The 24,330-nt window shown below is 46.2% G+C and overlaps 1 protein-coding gene across 1 annotated transcript in view; it reads left to right on the top strand.

The window, feature by feature from the left end:
* The window catches only part of Tram2 (translocation associated membrane protein 2), a 73,267-nt gene that overhangs the window by 36,408 nt on the left and 12,529 nt on the right, over positions 1–24,330 (top strand). The window contains exon 2 of the mRNA XM_032899491.1: positions 5,026–5,089. Coding sequence (XP_032755382.1) covers positions 5,026–5,089 — 64 coding nt within the window. The remainder of the gene's footprint in view (positions 1–5,025; positions 5,090–24,330) is intronic.

Genomic DNA, 24,330 nt, shown 5'->3' with positions numbered 1-24,330 from the left:
CCTTCCGGAAGGCTGTGGTTGGGCCTAGAAGATCAAATGCGCTCAAGTATGAGAGCTGGACAGAGTTCTTCATGGGCATCCATTTCAGCCACCTCAACGGCCCAGTCATTGTCATGCCTGTGTGGAACAGTGCCATTCCTTTCCTTACAGGCCCATTGAAGAAACTGTACCTGATCATTTATAGAGAGCCTTGAACCATGCCCGACACCAAGTAAGCATTCAATAGCATCATTTGTCCCCTATTATTATCACTGGGCAAAAGAGTCCACTGAGATGACAAGCTCTCCCCAAGGGCACACTGGTCCACAGCAGAGCTAGGTCAGGACTCCACATCTGGCATGCTTCACAGAAGCAGCGATTTCTCTGGCATTCTTAGTGTCATTGCAACCAAGAGCTCAGGTCCATGTACCTCTAATGCAACATGGCATGTGGAACGATTTTGGTTTTGTTATGGCTGTGGGAGCACACACAACATCTCTGCCTTTGTTTCACACCACGTTCTAATTAAAATTGTAATGAGTCCTCTCCCTGTCTCCCCCCCACCCGTGTGTGTGTGTGTGTGTGTGTGTGTGTGTGTGTGTGTGAGAGTGAGAGAAAGAGAGAGAGAGAGAGAGAGCCCCGTATGTAATTTAGTGCTTTCCCTTTGCATGAGTATATTAACACATTGTCACTTTTAACCTTTCACCCACCGAGCTTGGCATTTAATATGCTATTAAACTCAATATTGTTTCCTATAAACGGCCTTAGAGGGACGAGAAATAACTGGAGTGACATTTTTAATAGGCCTCTGTTTCTCAGCCCCTGTGCTACACGAACCCAGCATTGCACAGAGGGGCTTGTTAGTCATTTGGTCCCTGACCTCAGGTCAGGAGAGAGTAATGGAATGAAGATTTGGGGTGCCGAAGGGCCTTTGAAAGCACACAGTGGTTTTTATGAGGGACAAGTGGGGTTACTCTTTGCCTCGAATGCTGCTACTGCTTCCTTATCCGTTATCTCTCTGCTCCCCTTTCTTCTATTTCTTCTCCTCTGTGCCCCCTTTCTTTAATGGATGTGGTAGGAACTGATCTCATTTTGCTCTTTTAAATGATTGGGAAAGAGCTTAGACTGTGCAGCTTGTGATGATACAGAGGACTTCTTTGGATGCACTTCTGTGGGTCAGCCTCATTCGCTATTCTTCCTCTCTAAGCCTTTGACACATGATGTCCTTGGTTTGGGTCTTCTAATTCTTGGTAGCATTCTGTTATTCTGTTTTGTGCTGTGCGGTGTGCCTGCTGAAGTCGTTTCTGAACAAACTCATAAAATCCTGTGCTGATCATTGCCTGTTCTGCTCATGCTCACTGGGAATAGAAAGCCACTCTGCCTCTCTGTGACTGGAGCTTAACTCCTTTTCCTACGAAGCCAGGGAACTGACATCCGGGGTACCGTCCCATGGGCACAAGCATGGTAAAGAATTTGTTTCTACTGCCACAATCCAGAGGGCAGGTATGGAAAAATACCGGACTCTAGTAGTTTTGCTTAAACTCTGCTCTCATGGACTTATGTTCAGAAAACATGTGTTAGACATTCATCTGTGGTTACCGAATGCTACAGCTGCTTACAGGATGAGGTCATCAGATGGGTATTTATGAGACACCTACCGCATGGGCAGTGCTGGGGTGGACACAGTGAGAGAAAACAGTTGTACAGAGATAGAACTGGGAGCAGGTGACAGGGTGGCAAGCAGATAACTCTCTTGTGGGGGTGTGTCCACATGATGAGCATTCGTTACCCAGTCAGCCCTGAAGACTGTGCGGAGAAGCTCATTAAGGCGAGTAGGTTCTGATCCTTCTAGAACTGATATTTCGTGGTGTCAGCCTTTACCTCGGTAGGACTGATAAAAAAAACAATCTTGAGGACCAGTGAGACATCAGCAGGTATAAACACGTGCCCGATGGCCCACGTCTGATCCCTGAATCCCATAATGTAAATTAGGGAATTGGTGGCTCATGTCTGTAATCGGAGATAGAAGGGGAGATGGGAGAACCAGCTAGGAGCAAACTGGTGCAGTAGCAGCAGGAACAAGAGAGACTGAGTCAAAATAAAGGTGGAAGGTAAGACCCAACTCTGGTAAGTTGTCCTTTGACCTCCACGTGCGTGCCTACACACACACACACACACACACACACACACACACACACACACACACACACACACACACACACACACACACACACACACACACCCCAGTATAACGGACATTCAAGTTTACCCTGATACCATCATCCATCACTGGTTGTGATTGTAGATTTCATCTTTGTGAGTCTGCTTCCTTTTCTAGAAATTACTTGTAACCTCCACTTTCATACTTGTCACTCATGCTCCCTCACAGTTCACAGGTGCAGAAACTCGTGCTCAGGCGAAACAAGGCCATGCCCGCCTCCCTGTTTCAGCTCTCATACTGTTATCAAATCGTCCTTTACAGTCTATTTAGGGACACGGTTTTGCATTTTGTGGTGTTTGTGGGGATTTCGTTCTTTACGATGGCCCCTAAGTATTCTGCTGAAGTGCTACCCATATTCGTAACCTTAAGAAGGAGGCAGCGTGCCTTAGGGAGAAGCCATGCCTTCAGTTGCCTCGTTTGGACATGAGCCACAGTAGTCCTGTTGACCATGAGTTTAGTATAAATGACCAACAGTGTGTGTTAACAGAGGTGCCTTTTAGAAGCACACAGAAAGCAAGGTTGCGTGTTGATCTCTTGGTGAAATGTGACTGGCTTGCAGCACCCCAACTCTGTATTTCTCTTGGGTGCAGTGTTCTAGTGTTCGCAAGGTTCCACAGAACTGCCATGGATGAAAATTGCCTGTATATTCAGGGCTAGAGCAAAACTGTATGTCACTCACATACTAAATGCCTGCTCCCCGGGCTTTATCTATCCGTCTTGTCTTGTCTGTTTGTTTTTAGTGTGATGGCTCCCAGACTTGGCTGCACGTTAGAGTGCTCTGGGAGTTGGGCTAAATGCCGATGAGCCAGATCAACAGTAAGGGTATCGTTTAGTTGCCTAGGGCGTATGGTCTAGATATAGAAAAATTTCAAGTTCTTTCAGGGACTCTGTCGAAGGCATGGTTGAACAGGGGTACTCCACACACAGAATTACAATGCTTCTGGGAAATGGATGCTGGCCAACTGAGAGGGCTCACCCTCCGGGGGCTCACCCCATTAGAGACCCACGGCAGAAGACTGTGGGTGCTGGAGGCACTGACCAGCACCTGCTGCAGCCCGACTCAGGTGATCACAAGCCAGGAGAGGGTGGGATTGGAGTTTCAGTGACCTGAGGGATCCCAAGGAAAAGGTCTTTGGTGACAGAATGCTGTTCCCACTGGAGACTGGGGACTTGTGGTTGAAGGAAGTGAGCTACATTTCATTCTTTGTCTTAATCACCTGAGCACTTACCTCTTCTGGGTTAGCCATTCGAGAGGGTAGTGGGATCCCTGTCTTCACCTAGGAGGTGAGGGCCTGCTGTGAGGAAATGATAGCACAACATGGTACAGTATTGGCTCGCTTCCTGCCTATAAAGGAGTGACCAGTGGAAGTAGTGAAAGGCCTTGCAGAATGTTCACAGTTCAGTGTCAGCATGGCGGATAAGAGAGACACGTTGATAAGTTATAGGGAGTAGTAGGGGAAGAAGGATCTATGGGTAGACTGGAGCCAAGCACATCATTATAAGGAAAATGCAAGCATTTGGGCTGGAAGTGGGGGGTCAGGAATGTAGAACGCGGTCTTAGGGACCAAAGGAATCAGTTTCAGGGGCTGGAGAATGGAGAGGAGGACCTTCTCGTACCTGACATTATTTGTTCTTTCCTTACAAACGTGACAGAGCATGCGTAAGGCGTCAACACAGATACACAAGACTCTGTGTACATGGATGCCTATAAGTAAATGATACCTCACTGCAGAGTAACAGCAAGATCTTTTCTCTGTTAAAGGAGAGGGCTGAGTCTATAGAACAGGCTAAGGGCAGTCATATTCAGAGAAGGCATCCTTCACTTGTTTCTACACTGACTTGGCCATGGTCTGGTGTATCTTTCCCTCCTCTGCCCCACTCTCTGCATACAACCTCTGATCTCTAAGTCTGGAAGATTACCCATAACCCCTGGCTGAAGGGGCGTCTTCAGAGCCTCTAGGGAAGTGATTTTCTTTGCCTGACCTTGTGCGTGCCTCACGGAACGCTTCTTGGTTCTGACTGGACATCTCTGGAATTTGAAACAACACCACTAGAGAGATGGGTGCCACGCCAGTCAGTAATACACAGCTGAGGCACTGCACGTATCCACGATTCTATAGACAAGAGATTTAGGTCAGGGTGTGAAATGACTTCCCCATGGTTACGAAGCCAGCAGAGTCAGCGCTCGAACCTAGACAGTTTCTGCAGTTGCCATCTTGTCCCTGCTTGAAACTGTCTCAGAGCTGATTTGACTATTAGTATCCAGATGGGGACCACAGACATCTAAAGATAGCACACACACACACACACACACACACACACACACACACACACACACACACACACACACACCCCAAAAACCAAACCAGTATTGTGGGGTTTGCGAGGTCTCATTTTCTGTTTTGATAGAAGGGTAGGTGTGAAAATAACAGCTAGAATCCACTGTTTCCGAAGCTCGAGTTAAAAACTTCAGGCTGCTGTCCAATATGTGCAGGCTACTGAAATGTCCAGGAAGTCTGGCTTTGGAACCCATGCCCAGAACTGAGTCAGTACCTGAACGAGCGAACAAATCGTTCTGCCTGTCAATAAAGCTTGCTTCATTCCGTGTAACCATCATTTGGGGCCCAGTACTGCTTTTCTCTGCCGCCTAGGTACTGGGAGGGGTGGCCCAAAACTGGTGTTGACTGCGGGGTAGGTAAAACCCTGCATCCTGGAGTGGGAGTCTGAGGTGTGAAGGGATGGGCCCCAGGGTGGGGAACAGCCTGGCTCGTTCTTTTTGATGAGGCCATGAAAGTAAACAGGAACCTTTGTTCTTTGTTTTCCAGGTCACGGCCAAGATTGCCTTCCTATGTATTTTACCTCAGTATAACGTGAGTGTGCCTACAGCAGGTAAGAAAAACACTGCTCTTTGTCTCTCCTGGTCCTGTTTTTCTCTATGCTGTGACCTTTCCGGTACCTCTCCCTTGGGCTCCAGCATGCTCCCCAAGTCAGGTGGCTGGGCACTTCCTGCCCTCTGTTCCCACCTTAGGACCTGAAGAAAAGTATTGCTTTATGGGATGCCAGGCGTGCTTCTAGCCCCTTCCTCTAAAGCAGGTGGTGCTGATTTCTGTCGGGAATGAAAGTTAAGCCCATGACCACTGATCAAGGGCACTGCCTTTTTTTTAAAGGTTCCCGGTGAGGACAGTGGTTAGATGTTGTACTTCAGCGAAGCATGGGAACATGGCAGGGAGGGAGCTCTGTACTTTGAGTCCGTTGAAGTTAGGAGTAAACTGAGTCTTCACCCGGGGCCAGCTCATGAAGGCCACTGGCCGGAAGTGTTGCATTACGAGCTGGCCTGCATCGAGTATCTCCAAGAACCTGTAGAAAACCTCACAGCCCTGGTTCCAAGTACCACGTGGTCTTCCCTGGCAGCTTCCAAGCCACATATGGGCCTCCAGCTCATGGAGTGGTAGGACCAGCAGGAGCTGAGCAGGGAGAGAGTGGGCCCATTCTAAAATGATAGCTGCTGTTCGCTTCCAGCAGGTCACCAGTGCAGAGCTCACTGTGACCAAAAACCTAAGAGAAACAGCCTCAAGGATGAAAGGTTTATTTGGGCTCCCAGTTTCAGGGGCCTCTTATCTTGGATGCTTGGGTCTGTGTACTTCAGCCATCATGGTGGCAGACGCATGCGGCAGAGGAGGAAGCAGAAAAAGGGTAAATAGAGGAAGGGGGGCAGAGCACGGTACCTACTAGGGTACATACCCAGGAATCTACTACTTCTAGGCAAGTCCCCGCCATCTTCGCAATTTCCCAGCGATCCCATCACATTACGACGGTTTGAAGGGACTCCTTATTTGATTAGGTCAGAGTCCTCGTGGTCTGACTCGGGGATGGACGCACCAGAGCCCTGATGTGCCTAATCTCCAGGCATTTCTCAATCTATTCAAGTAAATAATCGAGCCACATCAGCACAGTAGCTGAGGCCGTTACCTCTTGAGATAATTTTTATCCCAAGAGCATCGGAAGACGTTTCTTACATATAAACACCCCATCTCTTAAATGTCGTTAGCTACTTTGGTAAATGCCACGTAGGGAAATCAACAGAAAGAAGTCAGTACATCTGCTGGCCAGGTTCAGTTTCGGGGCCATATTTCTGCAGCCTTAGGTTTCTGAGGTCTCAGTCTTGGAACGAGGCGTCACTTGGTTCCAGCTGCAAAATACCAGGTTCCCCCCATGGAGGAAGGGGGGGGGGTGGCTGCTTGCCAAGCCTGGCTCTCCTTTCACTATGTGGGAGAAGGAGGTTTATGTTCTTCACTTTTTCCATGAGGGTCTTTCATCTGGCTCTACTTCAAGGATTTGGGGGTGGGGAAAGTGAGTGTATGACTGTGGCCCATGGAATTATAGCCATGAATTTTGCCTGAGCATATTTCTATAGCAAATATAGCCAGGCTGAGGGAATCCTTGCTTCTGGATATATAATATAGTTCCTTTTTTTGGAGAGTCAAACTGAGAGATTGTGGTAAGAGAGGAAGAACATTTTTGGCTGTGGGAAGAGAGGCTTGAGAGCGTCTCTCAGCCTGGGGAACCAGGAAATGCTATGGCAGACACACGTGCATTGCAGTGACACCGTAGTACCCGTGGGCAGTGCATGTGGTCCAAGATTAAAGTCAGGCTTCTTTCCCTCCTGTCATCTGTCAGTTTTGAAAGAGCATAGAATCTGTTGTACTTACAAGTGAATGATTTAAATTATTTCCATTTTAAAATGTGGTAAAATAGTTGGGCATAGTGGCATCTCCCTACTATCTGGGCATTTTCTGTTGTATCTTGCAAATGTATTACCTTATCCAGTTTTAATTGCATAATAGGATTGTATTAAGTCCAGTCACATTGTGCTACTTTCCATATCAAGAAGTCTTTTTATGTTGCAGAACAGAACGTTTAGTCATTACATAACAACTTCCTATAGCAACCACCATTCTCTTTTCTCTATGAATTTGTTGCAATAGCTACCTCAGAGGCATTGGGGTGCGTGTGTGTATGTATGTATGTGCGTGTGTGTATGTGTGTATATAGTATATGTGTGTATGTATGTGTGTGTGTATGTGTATATGTATTTGGATGTATATGTATGGTTGTGCATGTGAGTATATATATGTGTGTATGCATGCATGTATGTATATGTATATGTATATGTATATGTATATGTGTGTGTATATATGTATTTGGGTGTATATGTAAATTTGTGTATGTGTGTATGTATGCATGTGTGTATGCATGCATGTGTGTATGCATGTGTGTATGCATGTATGTATGTGTATTTCTGTGTATGTATATGTGTGTATGTATATGTGTATGCATGCATGTGTGCATGTATGTATGTGTGTATGTGTATGTATATGTATGTATAGACAAATATGTGTATGTATGTGTATGTTTGTGTATATGCATGTGTGTGTATGCATATGAATGTGTGTGTGTGTGTGTGTGTGTGTGTGTGTGTGTGTGTGTGTGTTTAGATTTTTTAGGGTCTCACACAATATTAAGCCAGGCTAGTCTTGAACTCAAGGCAGTCCTCTGGCTTAGGTCTCCAAGTGCTGTGAGTACAGGTGAGTCACCACACTCACTTTCGAATCACATTAATTAACCCTTGGGTCTGGGTTTACAATTTAAATACATGTTTCCCACCAAAATACATTTATACAAGCATTACATAACTCTTAGAGAAAGTGTATCCAGTATAATCAAGAGGATAACAATCACAGATGACCCCACCACTCAGCAAAAACTTTAGTTAAAATATTTTTAGAGGGCTGGAGAGATGGCTCAGTGGTTAAGACAACTGACTGCTCTCCAGAGGTCCTGAGTTCAAATCCCAGCAACCACATTGTTGGTGGCTCACAACCATCTGTAATGAGATCTGATAACCTCTTCTGGTGTGTCTGAAGATAGTTACAGTATACTCACGTGAAATAAATAAATAAATACATTTTTAAAAAGTAAATATTTTTAGAAACTGATTTATAACTTGCAGAACTTTTGATGTTACAGTGTGACGGATCTTTCCCATGTGATAATAATTGAGCAAGTGACCCACCCTTCCCTCCTTCCCCCCTTCCGTTCCTCCTCTCCCCTGTTCTCCTCCTTTATCTCTCTTCCACTGGAAGAGGTCTCTTACTGAAGCTAGCTTGGTTGGGAGCATTTTGTTTTTCCTCTTTCTTCTTTCCTGAAAGTCACACGCTAGTTTAGTCATCCCATTAACCCTATTGAACTATAATAAGGCAACATCTTTTCTCAGAGTGACAAAGTCTAAAATGAAGGAAACATGGCTTTATGATAAAATCACACAACTGACACCCAGGTGTGGACTCATTGCCTGCCGCAGAGTGTGTGTGTGTGTGTGTGTGTGTGTGTGTGTGTGTGTGTATCTCTTAATTAAAAGATGTTGTTTTATGTATATGGGTGTTTTGCCTGAATGTGTGCCTGTGTGCTAGGCAGTGTCCTCAGAAGCGAGACAGCATCGGATCTCCTGAAAGAGGCGTTTCAGACACAGTTGTGAGCCGCCGTGTGGGTGCTGAGCACCTAACCTGGGTCCTCAGGAATAGCCACCTACGTTTTCAAGCCCTGAGCTACCTCTCCAGCCCTAATTATTATTCTTTAAAATTATCTTGTGATGGGCTCCATTGGCATTGTCATACAGCTGGGTCATTGTTCCTTGTTCTTGCTCATTCTCTCTTCCTCATTCTGTGTCGTCCTTTTCTTGGTCCTTTTTCTTCTCACCACAGACTCCTGTTGCTTTCCTGGAATGGGTGTTATGTTACTATCTTCTTTCCACTTCTGTAACCTCCATACATGCACATGTGCGCGCGCACACACACACACACACAACCTCCATACATGCACATGTGCGCGCGCACACACACACACACAACCTCCATACATGCACATGTGCGTGCACACACATACACTCATACATACATACACACACACACATACACACATACATACACACACACACACATACACACATACATACACACACACACACATGCAAACATACACTCACCTGCACACACACCCCCACACACACACGTATGTAAATTTAAATATAGATTCCTTGCAGGAGACAAAACACATAGTATTTGTCTTTTCAAAGCTGGCTTGTTTTTTATTTAGCATAATCTCCAGCTCTGTCTATTTTATCGTTCCTGGTTTCATTTGTTTTTATGGCTAGATAAATTTCCACATTAACTTTACTCGCTCCTCTGGCCATGGGCATCCAGATCGGTTCTATTTCTCAGCACAGGAGTTTTACATGGATGTGCCAGTGTCTGTGTGGGATGCTGACAGAGAGTCCTTTGGGTGTATCCCTCCACAATGGCTGTCTGGGTTTACACATCCTCCAAAACATTCCCTGTCTCCTTGCCAGCAAGTGTTTTTGTTTGTTTTCTTGATGGTAGCCACTCTGACAAGAATGAGATGGGCTCTCAAAACAGTTTCCATGTGAATGTCTTTGCTGTCGAACATTTTTTCCTTTGGTGATTCTTTGAGAACTGTCTGTTTAGTTCCTGAGCCCACTTCTGGTTGGATGTTGGGGTGTTTATGTTTTTTTAGTTCTTCATTGGCCTTAGCTACTAATCCTTTGTCTAACAAGTAGTTGGCAAAGACTGCCTCCCGCTCTGAGGATTAATTGAGAAAGGGTTTCATTGTGTAGCCCTGAATGATCTGGAACTCCCTAGACACAGTAAGCCTTGACCTTGTGGTCATCCTCCTGCCTCTGGCTCTCTGGTGTTGAGTTACAGGCAGGCACCAACACAGCTGGCTTTTGAAGTTGTGTCTGTCAGATATTGCCACAGAGACACAAGAGTAATAAAACTGAGCATGCATGGGCCTCAGGCATCCTTTTAACTCCTTCTTGGAGAAATGTGGGCAGCAAAAAATGCCTTAACCATCTATCTTACAGTCAGGATGAGAAATATAGACTGTGTTCCAGGTTAGATCCCTGTCAGAGCTGCCGGGTATAAAGAACTTCCCAGTGAATCCTGGGAGTGTGCCGCTTGATTTATGCATTCATTGGTTTAATTAGTTAATTGCTCACTCTAGACAAATATTTCTGAGTCTCTTGCATGCTGGTCCTGGTTGTAAAACAATTGAAGGGGAAGATGTAGAATAATAAGTAGATAATAGTAATTGCACTAGGGTGGTAAAGAAAATAAAGAGAGCTATGAGAAGGTGTAACATACACACACTGTCTTAGTTAGGGTTTTACTGTTGTGAACACACACCATGACCAATCCAGCTCTTATAAGGACAACATTTAATTGAGGCTGGCTATCAGGTTCAGAGGTTCAGTCATTATCATCAAGGCGAGAGCCTGGCAGAGTCCAGGCAGGCATGGTGCAGACAGAGGTGAGAGTTCTACATCTTCATCTGAAGGCTGCTAGTGGAAGACTGCTTCCAGGCAGCTAGGGTGAGGGTCTTAAAGCCCACACCCACAGAGACACACTACTCTAACAAAGCCACACCTCTTAACAGTGCCACTCCCTGGCCCAAGCATATACAAAACATCACACACACGCACACACATACACAGAGGCACAGAGACACATACACACAGGCACACGCACAGGCACGAGTGCCTGGTGACAAATCCTTCTAAAAACCTGCCTTTATAGTAGAGTTGGAGCTCACAGAGAGGACAGCACAATCCTGGCTGAGGGATCAGCAAGGGTAGCTGGAGAAACCCCCACTTGAGAACCACATTCGTGGGGCCGTGGGTGAGTGCGGCTGGTGAGCCCAGAGCCGCTGGGGTTGGCCTCTTCTAGGATGCGACTATTGAATCCTGCTCTGGAAAGTTCCTCTATGTGTGTGTGTGTGCCCTGCTGGGTGAAGGTCCACTAGAGTGCCCGCAAGACGGAGGGGTTTCAGTTACTTTAGAAAGGGAAGATAAGGTATCATTCAGTTCCTATCTCTCGTGGGAATCTTACCAGTTGGGGCTATTTGAAATACGACAAGCAAAAAGCAAGAGAGACAATGGACTCAAAGCAGCCTGCTTAATTTTGTTTTGAGCGCCTGTGATCAACCCAGTGTGGTAATGCCAGATTACCAGGCCTGCAGGAAATCAAACTTCTCGCGGGACCATTTTACAGTAACAGGTTTGTTAAGGTTTATGATTTCTAAATCCTTCCCCTTAAATCTCCTTGGGACTGGAAGTTAAACTCCGCCCTCTAAAAATTCTTTATAATGCGCACCTCACTCCAGTCGGTGTTTAAAGTTGGATTTTGGTAGAGCGGTGGCCTTGATCTCATGGCATCCCTTCTAACCAACTCCTTCCTCAGCCTCTCATGCATCTGCCTGATCAATGTGAGCTGCTCTCACATCTACCGAGGAGTTGTAAGTCCTTAGGCCTTCCTGACTGGGGTTTTCAGTTTTAAGGAACTCTGCATCTGAGATGTTGAAGAGACTCTTCACTGGTCTTCTCTGCTGCGCTTGTCTCCAGGGTCAGGACCACTACCCGTCTCCTCCTGAGTAACCTAGTAACCTTAGCATCAGTCATTTCTTCTCTCAGTTTGCAGTCCTGCCATCTGACATCCACGGGACTGTGGGCCTCTCTGCCTCTGCAGGTATGAGGGAAGGAAGATCTATTCCTGGCTTCTTTCCACATCAGCTTGACATGCTGTTCCCTTCGTGTGCATGCCAGTCTCTGCTGAGTTCCCTAGTCCACTGTGGCAGTGTCTTTACGGACTACACCAGTAAAGACCCTGTTTTCAAATGAGGTCACATCCTAAGGTCCTGGAGGTAGTATATCTAAGTATGAATTCTAGGAAAGACACGAATTACCCCAGACTACATTCCAGCAGCCAGGTAAATTAGTTGCAGATTGATGGTTTTGTTGTGCTGTGATGAACCAATGGGGCTCCTATGGAGGTGACCACAACAGTGACTGGGATAGGCTGCAAGGCCTGTCATGCCAGCATCCAAAAAGCTGACCTTAAGGTTGCCCGCAATAACAAAAAGGAAATCCCTCCACTTTTAAGACCTATTCCAGCTCTTCTTACTACCTCAGCTTGGCATCCTGTCTGGGTTGCCAGACGTTGCAAACAAAAAAGACCAGGTACATTTGAGTTTCACAAAAACACGTTTAAAATAATATATATCAAGTAATGCATGGAACACTAATACATTAAATATGATTATAGGAAATTATTCACTAGTGGTTTCGTTTTGTAGGAAATGAGGTCTTGTTAGGTAGCGTTGGCTGGCCTGGTGCTTGATCACCCTATAGTCCAGACTGCCTCAAACTCACCAAATTCCTCTCACTTCAGCCTTCCAGGTGTTGCGATTATAGACATGTGCCATCACACCCAGCCAAAGTCAGTCATTGTTTATATGGAATTCAAACTTAACTCCATGACCTGGGTGTATTAGTTAGGGTTTCATTGCTGTGAACAGACATCATGACCAAAGCAACTCTTATAAAGGACAACATTTGACTGGGGCTGGCTTACAGTTTCAGAGGTTCAGTCCATTATCATCATGGCAGGAAGCATGGCAGCATCCAGGCAGACACGGTGCAGGAGGAGCTGAGGGTTCTACGTTATGATCTGAAGGCAGTCAGGAGAACGCTCTTCCTCAGGAGGCCAGGAGGAGACTGTTCCACACTGGGTGGGGCTTGAGCACTGAGAGCTTGCGCAAAGCCACCCTAAACAGTGACACACTTCCTCCAACAATAGTGCCATTTTCCATGGACCAAGTATATTCAAACCAGTTGGTTGTTTTGTTTTGTTTTGTTTTGTTTCCTGGTCATACTTCATTAGATATTTTGCATTTGACTTTCTATTTAAAATTCCACAAAGTGCCTGGCATCGTGGTCAGAGATATATAGACTATAACAGTCCTATATGTAGTAGAAAAAGAATTGTTTCTTCTGTAGGTGACTCCTGACCTGCTGTCCCCGCTTTCTGTTGTAGAGGGCCCAGCCTTGTTAACATGGATATTTGGGTTGTGCTTTTGAACTGCTAACTGTTCTTAGCAAACTTTTCCATCTAGGGCGCATGGATCCTTTGCAAATGGGCACTGATGGTCATTGCTTCAACCCAAAGTGCCCTTAAATGTTTGCAACATAGATTTTTCTGTAAGTCAAGACCTTTAGCATGACCTAGGAACTCATTTGAAATGTAGAGGTTTTCACTGGGCGGTGGTAGTACACATCAGCAGAGGCAGGCAGATCTCTGAGTTCAAGGCCAGCTTGGTCTCCAGCGTGGGTTCTAGGACAGCCAAGCTACACAGAGAAACCCTGTCTCAAGAAAAAGAAAAAAGAAAAGAAGAGGGAGAAAGGTAGGCTTTTAGGCCTCTTTCTATAGCAACACACACCTGTAGCAAGATCCCCAGTGAAAACAGGACTCTGAACCCAATAAAGTTGGATAAGTCAGGTGTAAATTATGCAGGTGAAAAGCAGGAGGTAGCCTTTAAAACGCTCCTGTGCCCTCCAAGGTAAGATGAGGAGAGCCACTAAGTGTAGTGACTCATTTCTATCTTTCCTTATTTGATTTTTTCCCCTGTCTTACAAACTTTTCCTTTTGCTGTGAAGATACACAATGACCAATGGAACTAAAAGAAAGTTTATTGGCGGCTTGCTCACAGTTTCAGAGGATTAGCATCCAAGGTGCTGAAGCAGTAGCAGAGAGAGGGCTAACTGGGAATGGCATGGACTTTTGCACCTTCAGTGGCACACCTCCTCCAGCAAGGCCACACCTCCTAGTCCTTCCCAAAGAGTTCCACCAACTGGGGACCAAGCATTCAAATATGTGTGCCTATGGGGGCCATTCTCATTCAAACCATGACGCTATAAATATTTGGTGGGGGCTGGGGTGGGAGAGGTGGGGAGTATGACTGAGTGGATCTGAGTTTCAGTGGAGCTGGAGCTCCCCAGAAGTCATGAACACATCTGTGCTACAGTGTATGTGCACATACTTTTATGTCAGCTTGACACAAGCTAGAGTCATCTGAGAGGAGGGAACATCAATTGAGAAATTGCTTTAATAAGATCGGGCCGTAGGCAAGCTTTTAGGGTATTTCCTTAATTGGTGATTAATGTGGGATGGTCATTAAGGTGCTGCCACCCTTGGACTGCTGGTCCTGGGTGCTGTGGGAAAGCAGGCCAGTAAGCAGCACTCCTCCATGGCCAATGTATCAGCTCCTGCCTCCCGGTCCCTGTTTTGTTTGAGTTCCTGGCCCGATTTTCTTTGATAATGAACAATGATGTAGAAGCATAAACAAAATAAACCCTTTACTCCCAAAGTTGCATTTGGCCATGGTGTTTCATCATAGCAGTAGAAACCCTAACCCCAAAAGTGTAAGGGGAGTCCTGCTATCTTTGAGGGTCCAGGGCCTGCCTGCTGCTCTACACAGAGAACAAGGAGGCTGGGGTGGAGGGATCTCTTCCAGGGGAGGCAATGGTTAAAGTGATAGGGCCATCCTCTCATCCTGTTCATTTCTGTTGGTTTGATCATTAGTATTTGTGTCTTACAACCGGAAGAGGGGGAAAACCTGGGAAAGGGTCCTACAGAATAGCTTGGCCATTGTTTTCTAGCATCTTCTGGGATGAGACACACTGCTCATGAAAACAGCCTAAGACGGATGGTTTTAAATGGCTGTGTTGAGTAGCAGAGTGACTCTTGTCTCCCCTGTGGGCTTGGGAACTGTTTCCTGCCTCTGTCATACATTTGAAAGATTGGCGTCACGTATCAAATTGAGTCCCTCTTATAAGATGATCCCGGGGAGAACAAAAAGGGGAAAGACAGGTGGGCAGCAGTGGCTCTGGAGGTAGAAGCTACTTACAGTGAGCAAACTCCAGCCTGGCCGGTGACCCTTACAGCTGTGGGAGACCGAGACCAGCCTGGTCCTTTTACAAGGAGGGGAACTGGGCCCACAGAGTTGACTGATGTTCTCAAGCATGACCGGGAAGGGCAGAGAGAGGCTAGGCTGCCTGCACCTCAGACAGCACTAGGACCCAGAAAGCTATAGAAAGGCTAGATTTGTCACACGAAGATGCCAACTAGGGAAACGGGGAGCTAGCTGGCTTTGTCCTTGTGCTAAGTGGCTGCCAAGACAACTTTTGGTTCAGGGTCCCTCTGGATGAAGAGAGAACTAAAGCAGGTCCCCCACTGTGTCAGCCATGGGAAGCCTCCTCCCAGGGATTATGATCAAGTCTGGACTTGATTTTCATTTCAGTAACTAAAATTTAACAATCAGAACAACTGTTCACAAGATGGAGCGAATCAGAAGCACTCAGCTTCGTATCACTTCAGAAACTGAATGCGTCCGCGTAAATCTGGGTGCGTCATCTTCCAGAAGACACTTGATTCCATCCAATTCCCCGCTTACAGCCCAGGGAGTCTATACCAGCGGTTCTCAACCTCCCTAACGCTGTGACACTTTCATACAGTTTCTCATCCTGTGGTGACCCCCCCAACCATCAAGTTACTTTTGTTGCTACTTTATAATTGTAATTTTGCTAGTCATGAGTCATAATGTAATATCTGATGTGCAGGATATCTGATGTGACCCCTAGGACAGGGTCGTGGCAGGTTGAGAATTGCCGCTCTGTGCTATTCAATGTGGCATTTCTGCTGGCTTAAGTTAGCCAGGCCCTGAGCTGCCAGGCTGTCTCTCAGCTTGATGCTTTGAGATCCTTGGGAACAGGACTTTCCTGGGTCCTTCCTCACCATAACCCCTCTGACCCAGACCCCTGACAGATCAATCAGCTTTGCTTCTGTGATCTTTACCTCTCCACCTTTGGATCAGAAGAACCCTCTTGTCTTTTCTTATGCTATCTAGCTAGAGGGATTTTTTTTTTCTCCCCTTGTCAGCTGTATTTACGAAACTAATTCTACTGTCCGTAGACTATCAGGTTTTTGAAATTGCTGATTTTGCATGAGTTAAAGCCCTGATTTAAATTTTTACATTTAAAATTGTAAGAAAACCTCTACTTGGTTGTTGTTGGGGCTGTGTCTTGTGACTCCAAAGAAGCGACGTTTCCTCCTGACTCTCAGCGACTTTTCTTCTGAAGTCCACATGACCCTCACCGGTAAGGGTTCTGTGGCATGGCTGCCGACTGCATGGCGTGTCGTGTTAGGATGTGTCGTAAGAAGCCCCAGACTGGATGCATAGAGATCAGGCCTGACATCTAGGAATCTTCCATAGGTTTTTCTCGAAGAGAGGTTTACAGCCTTAGAGAAAGGGCTGGTTCTTCAAGGAGGCAATTCAGAAGCTTCTATTCCTGAATACTCTTTAGTGTTCTCTCACAATTCCTACTTTTTTTTTATGGTATAAAAAAAAATCCTTTGTCTTCTTAACTCGCCATCAAATAGAAGAAAAGCAATCCCAAAACATGCAGTAAGAGGCTGGATGGCCTGGGTAATTGTCACCATGTCTTTCATTCTGGGACCCGTGCATAGAGGGAGAGTATGTTTCTTAAGGCTGCAGGGTGCAAAGGACTACAAGCAACATTCCGGGGCTGAGAGATCTGAATCTCTGACGTCAACGGTGATGGCTTCTCCATATCTGCCAGGGAAAGAGCTCTTCTCATTGGCTTGTGCACGGCTACCACCTTCCTCCTGCGTGTCCATCACTGTGTCCATATTTCCCAGGTTTTTAAGAGTACAGATCGTATTAAAGTGAGCCCCCACCCTAATAGCCTCCTTTCAACTTCTATCCCCTGTCAAGAACCTATCCAAATAAAATATTACCGGGAGGTACTATGGGCTCCACATAATTTTTGTAGGTGAGAAGCACAATTTAACCCACAACCATGTGTATAGGTATCTGTGTATGTGCGTTCTCTCTCTCTCTCTCTGAAAAACATCTTCATGCTTATAATAAAATGTCAATTACCCCGTCTTCCATCTTCCAGGTTGGGAGGTCAGAACCCTGCTGAAGGCTGTGTGTGTGTGTGTGTGTGTGTGTGTGTGTGTGTCCCCGCGTATTCTAGATTCTTCTCTCTCCTGCCATCTCAGGGAGTGGTTTAAGCCTTCAAGGTTTAAGGAGTGTACTCTACCACCGGATTGGACGGGCAGTCAGGCAGCAGAGAGGCCCAGTTAGGAGAGGATGGGTTTGGCCACGGGCTTCTGTGCTCGTGGCCCACTCGGGCTACAGATCATTTGACAGTTCCTGCTGTCCTTGAGCCACAGCTGCCAAGTCAGTAAACAGGAATAATACTCGGGATCACAGGGAGTAAATGATGTCATTTACCAGACATGCTCAGTAGACAGTAGACAGCTGTGGTGTGTATTCTAAACAAGTGGGACAGTCCTGTGCATCTCGTTTCTGTGGGAAATAGTAGTGATAGTCCCCTCTATTTGCACAGCACTTTGCAGCTTTTTAAGCTACTCGTCCATTTTATTCTTAGAGCTCTGTGGTAAAAGGTAGTTTTATTTTATTTTAGGGGTTTTTTTTACATTTATTTTTTAATTATGCGGGGTATGAGGGGTATATGTACATGTGAGTGCGGAGGCCCAGGACATCCAGAAGAGGGTGTCGGATCCCCTGGAGCTGGAGTTCCATGTGGTTTGTGAGCCTGCTGATGTGGGTGTGGGAACCAAACATGGGTGTTTACAAGAGCAATGCATGCTCTCGTCCTCTGCACTGTCTCATCAGCTCTGATGTTGATTGATTGATTGATTGGTTGGTTGGTTGATTGATTGATGATTGGTTGATTGATTGATGATTGATTACTGGAGTGAGTACCTTGTTGTGTATGTAGAGATCAGTTCTCACCTTTCTCTCCTGAGCCGTCTCACTGACCTGATCTTATTTATATCTGGATGGGGTGGTGACAAGGTCTCATGTCTCAGGCAGGCCTTGAATTCCTCCGACTCTGCTGCCTCTACCTCCCAGGTGGTGAGTCCACTGGGCAACTCAGTCAGAGAATCATGGATGAATGGTGGCTAAGAGCAACTCCAGAAGTGAGCGTTCCACTTTCTCATGCATGGCCTGTATCAAAGACCTTGTTTGCTGCTTTGCAGAGACACCTCAGAGTGTAGCCTTTGCCACTCTGTGAGTGACCCTGATGCATTGCAAGTTGAGCCTCACTCACCCGGAATGCTTGGGGCCATGGTGCTTCAGAGTTCCGATGTCCTGGGATTGAGGATTATTGCATGTGTGCATTGAGAGATCTCAGGAGGGGACCCATGTCTGAAGTAGACTTCATTTTATGTTTCCTGTTTGCTTTTCATTCTCTGAAAGTGATTCCGTACAGTATTTCCCATGTCCTTGAAATTTTAACCGCAGCCTGTCGTGGAAGCTTAGGCATGCATTGTCCAAATGTGTCTTCTTGTCCATCCATACTTGAGATCTTTCAGAGATTTTTCAGATTTTGGATTTCTGTATTAAGGATAGTCAACCTGTGTATCCATGTGTACCAGTTCCCTGCAGATGAAAACAGTTCAGTTTTCCTCTTGAACAGTGCTCTAGTTCATAACTGGGAGCATATGCCATGTTTGCCACGGGACAAGTACTACCTAACGGTGAGTCCCCAGGACTGAGATTGCTGTCTCAAAGGGTCAGTGCCTTTGTAACCTAACAGGCATGACCAAATGACCATCTAGGGCGAGGGTACCCTCTGGCACTTCTACCAGTACTGTGGAAGACTGAGACCTCTCCAAGCCTCTGCAAGGCTACTTTGTTAGGCTTTGGGTTCTTGCCCATCTGATCAGGTCTGAAGTGGTATCTTGGTGTAGCTTTAATTTACAGCTCTCCTCTGGGTAAAGGGGGGCATCATTTTCAGTGCCTAAGAGCTGCCTGTGTTTCCCTGTGTTTCTGGGAACTGTCTGTTCATGTACTTTGCCTGCTTTTCTGACAATTTCCAACCTTTCATGTAAGTTCTGGGAGCTTTTTACATTCTGGCAGGATGAACCCTTTGTCTGAGAACTGAAACATTTGCCCCAGGTGGTCATTTGATGCCTTTCCCTTTCTTTTATAGTCGCATTGTCATCCCCCCCCCCACCCCGCGTGTGTGTGTGTGTGTGTGTGTGTGTGTGTGTGTGTGTGTGTATCTGTGTATCTGTATTTGTCTCTGAGTCTCTCTCCCCTCCTCCTCTCTCTCCCTCCCTCTCTCTCTCTCTCTCTCTCTCTCTCTCTCTTTCTGTATGTCTGTGTGTCTGTATCTATGTTCCTCCCTTCCCCTCTCCTCCCTTTTTCTGTGTCTATCTGTCCCACCCCTTCCTTCCCTTCCCTCCCCTGTCTCTCTGTCTCCCTCTGTCTCTTTGTCTCTCTCACCTTCATTCTGTGTGTGTTTGTGTTTGTGTCTGTGTCTATCTGTCCATCCCTCCTCTGCCTTCCCCTCCCTCCCCCTTTCTCTTTGTGTGTATGTGTGTGTTTGTTTTTCTATGTATATATCTGTGTGTCTGAATCTGTGTCCTTCCCCTCCCCCTCCCTTTCTCTGTGTGTGTCTATTTATCTGTCCCTTCCCTCCTCCCTCTGTCCATCTGTCTGTCTTCCTCTCTCTCCCTCCTTCCCAGTACCTCTGTCTTTCTTTCAGCAGAGTTGATGCCCCGTCGATGCCCCATCATCCACTGACCCACATCCCCAGCCCCATTTGCCTCATGATTTTGTTCACTGTAATTTTTCAAGTCCGTATTCCAGATTTATATATAATAGCAAAGATCTGAAATGATGTGGAAACAGTTGGCAGTCAGCAGAGAAACTCATAGAGTATTGGTATTGGGAAGGGGTCAGGGATCAGCCAGGCCACGGGTTACAATCTGATGGCTTGTGGTTGGAGATTTCCTGTAGATATGTTTTCTTTGGCTTACTTAGGATTGGCCCATGCAGTGTCTTTAAACTCCTCGAATTAGTCTCCAGTACTGTAAAACCGTATGATCTCACTTTGCTTTTAAAGAGGCAAGGATTGCTGCTGTGCCTGTCATGTGGCCACAGCTGGAGAGAAGCAGTCATCTTTCCCACCCCCATCCCGAGAGCACATGCTCGGATCTCCATTCTCCACTCCTCCCTCCTGGACCCCTAAAACGGAGGGTGCCCGTCAGTCATTCCTCATTCCATTTATCCCTGTTTAACTGTGTGCTTCTCTTTATAATGATGAACTTTGTGAACATGTTCCTTTTCAAAGTAGACGTGTGAGAGATGGACTGCGACGGTGATGTGGGAAGAGAACCAGTTAAGAACGTACTCCTCAGTTGGAATACAGAACCTTGGCTGCTTCCCGTGGCAGGCCTCTGTATGGGGAGTTTGCACTTAACACGCCAGGACCACTTTGCATGCTGGTCCCAGGACACATTTTTGCCATGACTCCTGACCATTTACTTCATTGATTTAATAGCCTAAATACATTACAAAGCCTACAAGTCACCACCAACACTGTGTCCTTCCTGGAAACAGTGGTCCACAAGGCCCACTCGAATAATAAAAGCAGTGTGATTTTTTGTTTGCTTTTTGTTTATTTGGTTGTTTGGTTAGTTTTGAGACAGGGTTTCTCTGTGTAGCCCTAGTTGTCCTGGTATGTACTCTGTAGACCAGATAGGCTCAGAGATCCACTAACCTCTGCTGGGATTAAAGGTCTGTGCCACCACCGCCCAACCCGTGTGATTTTTTTTTTTTTTTTAGCAATTGTTTTTTTTTAAAGATTTTTAAAAATTTATCGTTTGGGGTTTTTGCCTGCGGATATGTGTGCCGCGTGTGTCCCATTACCTACACAGGTCAGGTGGGAGCATTCTCTGAAACTGGACTTAGAGATGGTTATTAGCCACCGTGTGGGTGCCTGGAACTGAACTTGGGTCCCTGCAAAGAGCAGCAGCCCTCTCAACCCTGGTGCCATCCCTAGCCCCAGAAACTGTGTTATGTTATATGTGTTAGTGAGAGACTGATTTTAAAATATTTTCTGAAACACCCCATGTCAGTTTTGTTTGAGCAGAGTTCCAGTTCCTGTAACTCAATAGGAAATTGGAACCGCACTATTGTTTTCCCCCTCCAATCAAACAGGAGGTAGATATCGAGGAGAGTACTGGTTGTGACACGTGACTCAGTGTACCTTGTGAGAATCTGGATGTGATGGTGCTCCTCGAAATAGGAGAAAGACTCGAAGGAGTGATGCATCGCCACTGGCGAAGCTAAGGACCACATGGTGGAGTTGATGTTGCATTCGGAGACTGGGCTTAAGCTCTAGAGACCTGAAAAATGTCCACATCCCTGCAACCATTTGCGTTGCCCATGTCCTAAGTCAGTTCCAAGGGTTAGTTGGAACACAGCGTGATTCTCCTTGAAGAATTCTGAGGTGGCAAACAAGGGCTACAAACACAAAAGGGTTCGAGACTCGTTCCCAGAGCCAACTCATCCTGCCTTGTCCTGCCGTTCTGTCCCTATCCTAGAGCAGGGCCCCTGACTCTGTCCCACCATCTGGAGATCCCCCAGGCACTGACTGACTCAGTGGTGGCTGATGGCTGTCCCCTGGCCACCCTTGTGACTGCAAGTCTTCTGGGACTTCCTGCTGCCTTAGGAAGTCCACAGAGCTCACTGATCTATAAAGCCTCCCACCCTGCGGCCCCTGACCCCTGACCCTAGCCTGAGCTTTCTTTATTCGTCATTTGACAGTCATTCCTAGGGAAAACAACACATTTTCATCTTGCTTTATTTTTAAGTAAACAGGCAGTGCCTGAACTGGTAAAATCAAGTCTCCATTTCAAATAATCTGAAACTATCATTTGTCTGTCACTTCTTATCTCACCTAGGAGCCTGAACTGGTAAAAAACTGTCAAGTATTTCTTATGTTTTGTCAAGCATCTGTTCAGTTTTTCTTTTCTTTGAAGGCTGAGAAATATTTCACTGTGTGTACATTCCACATTTTTTTTGTCTATTCATCCACTGGACCATCCACCAGTGGACACTTGGGTTCTCTGTACTTTGATTGTTCATTTGTTTTTGAGATTCGGTTTCTCTGTACTCCGGGCTGTCCTGGAACTCTCTCTGTAGACTAGGCGGGCCTAGAACTCAGAAATCAGCCTGCCTCTGCCTCCTGAGTGCTAGGATTTAAAGGTGTGAGCCACCTCCGCTTGTCTCTACCTTTTTTTTTCTTTTGCCATCTTGAATACTACTTTGCATGTGTATGTATAAATATTTCTGATTTCTTTGCATTGGGGAGTATTTGCTTATCTGTATTAAGAGATCTTGGGAGGAGGGGAACCCATGTCTGAACAGGACTCCATTTCTTTTGTATTTACCTTTCATTCACTGAAAATGATTTTGTACAGTGTTTCTCGTGTTGTTTTCTTTGTGTGTAGATGGGTGTATATTTGTGGGTGGGTGGGTGTATCCATGCATCTTGGGGTCAGAGATCAACTTTTGATACCATTCCTCAGGAGCATGAGGCAGAGTCTCCTATTGGCCTGGAGCTTGCCAAGTGGGTTTATTGGCTGACCAGCAGTCCCACAAAGCTGGCTTTTTCTACTTCCCCGCTGCTAGGATTACAGGCACATGCCGCCCACCCAGCTTTTCATGTAGGTTTTGAGGGCGGAACTCAAGTCCTTAAGCCAGAAAGACATTGCCAATGGAGCCATCTCTCTAGCCCTGAAATCCCGCTTTGAATTCTTTTGAATGTATCCACAGTAGTAATGCTGGAACCTATACTAATTACTTTTTTAGTTTTTCTGAGGAACTACCATATGATTTTTTTGTACTGACTACACTGAGTATGTATATTCCTACCAAGGAAGCACATGGTTCCAATTTCTTCACTTCCCTAGCAATATATTTTTTTAATGGTAGCTATCCTAGTGGGGGGTGGTCGTGATATGCATTTCCTTGATGCTCAATAATGTCAGACACCATTTCCTAAGACTGCAAGCATGCATATATCTCTAGGCTGGACTTATTTCATTAATTTTTAACGTGCTCTCACTTGTTTGAGTGTGGGTCCCATTTTACCTTAGGTTGATTTTGATGATGAAGGCAGAAAATAGAACCTAGTCCTGCAGGTGGTAGTGTCTGTCTGTCTGTCTGTCTGTCTGTCTCTCTCTCTCTCTCTCTCTCACACACACACACATACACACACACACACACACACACAAATACACACATACACACTTTCCCTTACCCCTGTTGGGTGGTTTAACACCTCATTCTCCTCCATCATTGCCAGTGATTCTCAGACCTTTCTGTCGCACCTCCTGCCTGGCTTTGGGGCCTGTGCTTCCTCAGCTGGATCCTGGGGTGGCTTTTTGACAGTGTCCTTACCTATAGGCCTGTTCCTGTTCACTGCTGCTGAGTACATTTTTCATAATACAAGTTTCATCACTTGGCTGTTTAATTCAAGATCTTGGATGGTTCTACACATCCCTGAGGATAAAGACCACACACTTTAGTGACACATAGACCATCCATGATAGCCCTGTCATTCACCCCAACCTTGATCACCTGTCCTGGAATGCCCATACAACTGTTTGTCTGTCTGAATGTATGTATGTATGTATGCACATATGAATACATATATGTATGTATACATGCATGCATGCATGCCTGTACCCAGATTTCCATAATGTCCAGGTCTTTCTGGCACCCTAGCCACAGCCCATCCTTGCCTGCTGCAGCCTCTGCCTGCCTCTTGGAAGTGGAGCCTGTCTGTAATGTAACTGTTCCATTTCTCAACCCCCAGTTGGATTTGCACCCCCTCCTCAGGGCAGAGACTTCTTGTTAGCCCAGTGCCTCTCACAGAGTATTTGTAGAGAGGCAGAGGGAGATGGAAAAGGAAAGTGTGAAGTTTCTACTTCTTGATCTAATCTAGACACTGCCCTCTATCACATTCTCCCAGTCCAAGGTGGCTGAAGTTAGCAGGAACTCCCACGGTGACCCAGTTCAGCATTGCTTCTTTCTCTGGCCACCCTGAAACAAACTGACCCCGGCCTACCTTCTGGTAAATACTTCCCAGCAGAGATGACTCATGTGTGTGACTCAGGCTCAGCCGCACAGCTGGAAGGGCAGTCTGCTAGGGAGGGCAGTGACAGAGCCAGAGCCCCAGGCAAGCAAGCGTGTGCCAGCCAGCTTCCTCCAGCCCTGTTGCCTGCTCACTGGAACAAGGCAGTAAGCTGTCTCTTTCCCAGCCTGTATGGCTGAGTGGGACTCAGGGCTGGGGACTGGAGGCAGAGGCA

This window comes from Rattus rattus, chromosome 4 (genome assembly GCF_011064425.1).
Source record: "Rattus rattus isolate New Zealand chromosome 4, Rrattus_CSIRO_v1, whole genome shotgun sequence".
NCBI lineage: Eukaryota > Metazoa > Chordata > Mammalia > Rodentia > Muridae > Rattus > Rattus rattus.
The sequence above is the reverse complement of the archived record's forward strand: the minus strand, read 5'-3'. Positions and strand labels throughout refer to the sequence as shown.